The sequence below is a fragment of the Malurus melanocephalus genome, unplaced genomic scaffold (genome assembly GCF_030028575.1).
Source record: "Malurus melanocephalus ecotype Western Australia unplaced genomic scaffold, MMel_1.1 scaffold_509, whole genome shotgun sequence".
NCBI lineage: Eukaryota > Metazoa > Chordata > Aves > Passeriformes > Maluridae > Malurus > Malurus melanocephalus.
In genome coordinates this window covers 457,759-464,987 of record NW_026623741.1, presented here as the reverse complement: position 1 = coordinate 464,987, position 7,229 = coordinate 457,759, and the positions used below count along the sequence as shown (strand labels likewise).

Sequence of the window (7,229 nt, the reverse complement as noted above, 5' to 3'; positions counted from 1 at the left end):
GAGGAGGACGAGGACGAGGAGGACGAGGACGAGGAGGATGAGGGCACCACCCCACCTGCTCGCAGGGACACACGTCGCAGACGACAGCGGCTGACACGGTGAGGCTGTCGCTCAGGGACGTGGGTTTGACGTGGATCACCCCGCGCCGCTCCCGCTCGGGGAGGCTGCAGACATGCTGCCCRCCCACGTACTCCAGGGCCTTCACGTGCATTTGGAACTTGCCCTGAGAGAAAGGACATGCTGCAGGGATGAGCCAGCTCTGCTGGACCACAGCCCGACCGGACATGAGGAGCTCAGCCCCTCACACCTTCCTCCACGGCCCGCCCAGGCTTTACCACTTTCCCGCGGGTGATGTCGAAGGAGCCGGAATCYGTCTTTTGGAACATGGAGGAGGTAAACTCTGTCTTCAGGGCCTTGGGGGTGAAGTCAGTCCTGATGTCCATCTTGGAGCGGATGCGCTGGGCAGCAGGGGATAAATATGACCACTCTGTGTCCTGTTCTGGAGGTGCCACATCCCCACTCTTGCCACCACGCCATGGCCACATCCCCTCCCCTGCCACCACCCCATGGCCACATCCCACCCCCTGCCACCACCCCATGGCCACATCCAGCCCCCTGCCACCACCCCATGGCCTGCTCTGGAGGTGCCACATCCCATCCCCTGCCCGCTGTCCCCCTCAGGACGTGCCCACCCTCTGCCCTCCCTGGCAGCCCGAGGGAAGCTCAGGGAGCACCGTTACCTCGAAGGCAGTGCGGATCAGCTCCACAATGTTGGAGGAGTCCTCCTGGAGCACCCCGATCTCAGAGATGGGGAAATACTTGTGCAGCTTCTGCAGAGAGACAGGGAGCCCTGAGCCAAGGCATGGAGAACCCTCAAGGCAYGAAATGGGGCTCTGATTTGAGCAGAGACCTCCAATGTCCCCTCCAACACAAATTACTCTCCAGCTCTGTGCTGTTGCAGATAAGTAAAGCCTTATAAAACAAGGGCCTTGTTACCCTTGTAAAACTCTCGCTCCCTCCTGTTACTTTGGCTAACCAGAGAAGGATTCTGGGAATGATTCAGCTAAACTAGAGGTGAAAAGTAAGTTCTGTAACCCTGGGAAAYAAGKGATAGAGCCTGTGGGAGCTCACACTGTGGTRTGTGGTGGTTGKTTCTGACYATTGCGTGTTCCTGGTRTGGTTYAWGGTGGTTGGGTAAAACACTTKGTTGTGCTTCACAAGAATGTAAACCCATAACAAACTAATGGTTTAAAAACCCTGCATCTTTGCAAGAAACATCTTCAGATACCAATGTGGAGTCTGTGCCTCAATTGCCACTGTGCCCCCATGGCTTCACAAGGAACAGAAACCAACACAGGGAAACCTCCAGAAGCCCAGATTCCTGCATCCACTAACACACCCTGGGACCTCCCACAGACCAGAGCAGCCCCCCAGCACAGTGTGGCACCCTCCCAAATATCAAGGTGGTGGTTTAGTGCTTGGGGACGAGAAATGGGGCACCACTTTCACCCCACAGCTGAGCTGAGGCAGAGGAGCAGTGGTCCTGGAGGACAGGCACCTCGGCCATGGTCTCCTCACCTCATAGTAGCTGTAGGAGTGGTTGGTGACAGCGAAGATGGGGATGATGTTGTGCTGGCCCAGCAGGCGCACGAGGGTGGGCACTGAGGGATAGTCCTGCCTGGTGTCGTACACGTAGGTGCCRTGGCTGTCCAGGTGGCACTGCTCATCGTTCCTCGCCAGGATCCCCGCCAGGACRTTGGCGCCGTCGGCTTCGTAGTGAAAGGCAGACTCGGTGGAGAACACGAGCAGGTGCGTGCTGTCCTTCCTCCAGCCAATCTTATCCTGCAGGGATAGGGGAGGGGGACAAGGGACCTTCACCTCTGTGCCTCCCAAACCCCACACAGGGCAGGTGAGCACTGACACAGCTGGACACTTGAGGGATGAGGCACCACCTGCACCTGCAGCGAGCACCACCAGGGATCCCAGCACCCCCAAAGCACGGGGGGGTTCCCACCCAGCAGCCCCGTGCCAGGCACTTGTGTGCTCAGAGGGCAAGCCCACACTTCCCTGGATGTGTCTGGAGCTGTGCTCAGCCCTCAGCCAAGCCCAAGTGGGCTCTTTTCCAGGGAGCAGTTTCATCACCGCAGGCACAGAGCGGGGGACAGAGCAAAGAGCTCTCATGCAGGGTGCCCAGCAAGCAGCTCCTGTGCTGGGCATCAAACACCAGRACACTCACTGGGAAAAACTGGGAATGCAAACCAGCTCAGCACTGGGAATGTGTGCCTGGGAGGGCAAGGGCCAGATGTAGCTGAACCTGGGCTCTCTGACWGCCCCATCAGCTGCCCAGTGTGTGGCTTTTCTTCTCATTAATGAGCATCAGGAAGATCCACTCATTAAAATATTAAAACCACAGCCCTGGCCCCCTCACCTTGCAAACAGCTGTCTGCAGGATGGCATCGAAGCCGCCCTCGGGGGCATCCAGGTTGCCGGAGATGCGCTCCTTGCGCAGCTCCTGGCTGAAGTGGTTGATGTTGCTGGTCAGGCGGATGACGTTCTTGAAGGAGAACGGTGAGTCRGCRTCGTGCCAGGGCTCACGGAGCCTGRGGGAGAGGGAACCTGGGGTTGGTGTAGGGCAGCAGCAAATGGGGCAGGGAAAGCCCTCCAGGGAAGCGTGGGGTTGAGCAGCTCAGCCACCAGCAGTGAGAGGGAGAAGGGTTGAGGGCAGAGAGGGACAAGACGAGATCAGACTGCTGTGGTAGAGCAGGGAAGGACACTGCTGGCATTGTCATGGTGCCACAGAAAGCCCTGAGGGATGGGAAGATCAGAGACATTGGCAATGAAGGCACAATGTGGGCTCCTGCACTGCAGGCAGTGAAGACCAGGAAAGTCACAGAGAAACAGGAGACATTTCCAAATCCTCTACTCCCACCCCAGGGACCTGCTGGGTTCACTCACTTCTCAGGTCTCATATCTGTCTGGGGGGATGAGACTTTGTCCACGAACTTGCCAAAGCCAATGGTGTAGTTGGAMGTCAGGGCTTGCAGGAACTCAGCTGGGAGGAGAGGAAAGGAAGGGGGAGATGTAAATACAAAGATGTCTGTGAGTTCACAYTTCAGAGAACTCAGTCCTTTTGTGGGCATCTCCTCTGCTGGTCAGTCCTTAGATAAGATTCCCAAACTGTCAGCTTCTGAGATCTTTGGGCTTAGGGCTTGACTTTTATGGGGTAGAAACCTCCACCCCCTGTGGCAGCCACAAAACTGGAGTTCCTGCAATAGCACCCACCAGGTCCAAGATGGCCAAGGCCCTGCACAGACCCAGCTCTGAGGGGTGGGGAGAGAACATGTGAGGATCCCTGCAGGACCAGAGAGGCATCCCCCCACAGGACTGCACAGAGCAGTGATAACGAGAAGCTCTTATTAAAACAGACAATTCTCAGTTGAGGACTCGCAGCCACTGGCAGGAGAAAGCTGCCTACCTCCACCAGGCTCCCCTCTCAGTCCAGCTCTGCCCTTACCCAGGTTCTGCCCCATGCTCTTGAGGTTGTCCAGATCATCAGACATGGAGTAGGAGAAGTCCATGAGGATGTAGAGATCCACGGGGCTCTCCTTGGGCTGGAAGACGTCCATGTTGAAGCTCATCTCCTCACCAGCCCGCAGCCACATGGACATGGCCTGGGGAGACACCTGAGTCCTCTGCAGGGACGTGTTGATGCTGGAATTCTGTGGAGAGGAGCGGGGTGAGAGGATGTGATGAGGAGAAGGAGCAGGGGATGCGTGGGAAGTGCAAAGGCAGGGATGACCACGCTGATCTCCCTCGTGTACTGTCCAACCCCATGTCCTCTTGTGCCCAGCCAGGCACCTCCTCCAGAGGGATGGCAGAATCACAGAATCATTAGGGTTGGARGAGACCTTTMAGATCTTYGARTCCAACCCATGCCCCAACACCTCAACTAAACCATGGCACCAAGTGCCACATCCAATCTCTGTTTAAACACAWCCAGGGATGGTGACTCCAGCACCTTCCTGGGCAGCCCATTCCAATGCTTTATCACCCTTTCTGTAAAGAACTTTTTTCTAATATCCAGCCTGRGAGCATTTTGGTCACACCTGCTCTGCCTGCACTGTCCCCTCAGCCTGGATTCGGGCTGGTGGCCAACACATTCATCAGCTTGGGAAGGCGTTTTTGTGAGTAGACCCTACATAAACAGTGATCTGGGCTTTCTTGCTGAAGGCTCCAGAGGAGGATGAGGGGCGTGAGGGATCCCTCAGGAGGGGCTGAGCAGGGGCAGTGTCCCCAGCACACACCTTCTCTGTCCTCATCTCTCCACGGGTGTACACGATGCTGGCCTCGCCGCAGCCGGAGCGCAGCAGGTTCTCCCGCAGGTCACAGCGYGGCTCCTCAAAGCTCTGTTGGGAGCAAGGACAGCGTCAGAGCCACAGCAAACACCAAATCCACCGGGAGAGGGGCACAGACACGGGGCAGGAAGCAAARTGCTGTGCTGAGAGYGTTATGAGCCTTTGGGAGCAGGAGYRGGGCAGGGAGGTGGRGACGAGTCCCGTGCAGAGCCACCAGTGTCCCCAGCTGGAATGTGACCACCAGCGAGTAACTGGGCTGTGTGGGATAAACATTATTCCTGGCACACGGACATTTCCTGCTAAACCCCTGCATTCCTGCAATTTTCCCTGGACTCCCCTCCCTCCCTGTTTTCCGYACCAAGAGGAAATTCACATTACAGTGTTTCCCCCAACCAGAAGAAAAGCTGGATCCAGACAGAAGCTGTCCCTGCTCCTGTGTCCCTCTCCCACTGAGAGTGGAGGGATCCCTCCATCAGGAGGGTGGCAAGTGGGGCCCTGGGCTGCCCTGTGAGGTCTCACCTCGTCGGTGCAGAAGGAACAGTCCTTGTCCACGCGGATGCACTCGGTGCAGCTCTTTGCCCGGGACTGAACACAGCGGTTACCTGCCAAGAGAGATCAGGACATCAGGGATGGGGTGAACAGAGATGTGGAGGGCAGGAGAGAGGCTGATCCCACGCAGGGATGGAGGTTTGGTCTGGTTAGTGGGAACTGGCTGCAAAACAGCAGCGGGGCAGCAAGAGAGGGACCCCAAATGCTGAGGAGATGGAACAGAACAGGGAGAGCACATGGCAGGTGCTCTCCACTGGAGGGCTGGGGTRTCTGGAGCCCAGCACAGGCACACACAGTCCCCAAGGGAGGTGGGACACAGAGCCAGCACGGCTCCACTCACTTTTGCTCCATTGGCAGAGGCCGGGGGCACAGAGCAGGGACAGGAGGAGCAGCCTGGCACACGCCCGTGGCAGCACATCCATCCTCTTCCTCCTGAAACAAAGGCATTGCTCCATTGCAGAGAGCTGAGGGRTGGAAACGAACCTGGATGTGATCAGGGCAGCTCCCACAGAGCCCCTCCCAGCCCTGCTGGGGTGGGACTGATGCTTGGTGATTTTTGCCTTTTCTTTCTAAATACCCTTTTCTATATTTTATATACCCTTTTAGACATTTCCTGTATCCTTTACGTATTCCTTGTACCCTTTGCCTACATGCTGTAATTCCTGCAGCCTGATATTCCAGCTCARTTTCGGGGTTCTGCTGGGCAGAGAGACCAAATACCCTCAGTGAGGGGTCAGTGTGCCCTGTGCTATCTCAAAACTTGAGGTTCCAGCCTTGGGTGAAGCCTTCTCTCTGAACACATTATGTAAACCAGGTTCTAGCCTTGTCTAGATGGGAGGAATTCTTTCAAATAGKGGGATATTACTTCATTTGTTTAGTTTCTGATTGGGGAATTCTAGATAGATACATTAATTTGTGAAGTCTATAAAAATTAAATACATGTATTTATGTATCGTGCCACGGTGTGCACCTTCAATGTTTTCCACCTTGACAAATTGTGCACCTGGGATCCTATTAAAATATTGAGGTAAACCCTTTTATCCCCTCATGTCCACGTGCGTGAGCACTGACCAGGGCGAGATATTGCTTTTCCTGGCATGTTAGGGTAAAAAAAAAAACCAGAGGAAAACAAAGTGACTGTCCACATCTCTCCCCAAAAGCAACAGTGACCCCTCCCTTCAGCTATTTCCTATCCCACTAAGAGTTTCCAGGATGGTCGAGCTAACAATAAAGAGGGGGTGAGACCTTGGGAAATGCCAGGCTCAGAGTTTTGGACTGTTGAATGAATCTGTGGTTTTGAGAGCCTGGCAGCTCCCCTTTGTCCTGTCCAGGGCAGCAGGACCCCTCAATGGATRGAGAGGCCAAACCCTAAACAGAGTGAGCCATTCTCCCTGCACCCACACGTGACTGAGGAAACTCAGTGCCATCCAGAAATCAGCGTTTGAATGTGGTAAACAAAAGGGACAGAGCTGGAATTTGACTCCTGCAGCTGCAGTACCAGAGGTTCATTCTGGCACCCAGCAGGGCAACTGAGTCAAGGAAATAACAACAGTGTAAAGATATCTTTGAAGCAACTCCTTTCTGGAAAGTGCAAGTGTGAAATATAAAATGTGAATGAATTGTCTTGGAGCTTCTTGCTGTGTCAGCCCCGACACTAAAATTAAAAGAATGTGAAAAGTACTTCAGACAGGGAAGGAAAATGGGAATAGCTGTTGTGTGCAGTCCGAGTTCCCTGAGGATCATCCAGCACACAGAGCTACTCACAGCCTGGCCTGGGCTGCAGGGAAACCCCTGGGAAGACCCAGCCTGATCTCAACAGCACCAGATCCACACTCAGCCCCTGCATCCTGCACTGGCCACTGCAGCCAGTGGAAATCCATGAATGCAGAGACGTTGTGACACAGGGCTCAACCAACCCAGCATCGATGGGACATCTGTGATCCGACTGCACCAGTTCCCTGGGATACCCAGGCAGCGATTGACAGGACACTGGCGTCTCATTCATCCTCTCAGCTGTGCCCAGAGGGGTTTGTCACAGTCATTAATGTCCCATGGCTTACACGTGAGGAACATGGAGGCATCTCTGCAGGAAAACTCCGGGAAGCTTTGCTGTTCCTCAGGACCTGCAGACAGTGTCCTATTCTGCCAATGTGCTGCTTTTCTCATGGGTAAAAGGAACCAGCTGAGCCAGGGGAYTCCTCTGCTTCCCTCCCTGCCACACTGACTGCTACAGCTGGGCCCTTGGCAGGTTTGGCTTTGGGAGGTCCCTGTCCCCACAGGTCAAGTCCCAGTGCTGGCTCTGAGCCTGACAGTCCTCGTTCCTCA

At 55.2% G+C, this 7,229-nt stretch overlaps 1 protein-coding gene across 1 annotated transcript in view; it reads right to left on the bottom strand.

Annotated features, from left to right (window-relative positions):
• Nucleotides 1–7,229, bottom strand: part of ITGB4 (integrin subunit beta 4) — a 31,619-nt gene that overhangs the window by 20,770 nt on the left and 3,620 nt on the right. The window contains exons 2-11 of the mRNA XM_057381420.1: nt 5,245–5,336; nt 4,875–4,957; nt 4,305–4,406; nt 3,515–3,719; nt 2,956–3,052; nt 2,429–2,600; nt 1,579–1,842; nt 741–830; nt 336–458; nt 56–223 (exon numbers count right to left, since the gene is read on the bottom strand). Coding sequence (XP_057237403.1) covers nt 56–223; nt 336–458; nt 741–830; nt 1,579–1,842; nt 2,429–2,600; nt 2,956–3,052; nt 3,515–3,719; nt 4,305–4,406; nt 4,875–4,957; nt 5,245–5,336 — 1,396 coding nt within the window. The remainder of the gene's footprint in view (nt 1–55; nt 224–335; nt 459–740; nt 831–1,578; nt 1,843–2,428; nt 2,601–2,955; nt 3,053–3,514; nt 3,720–4,304; nt 4,407–4,874; nt 4,958–5,244; nt 5,337–7,229) is intronic.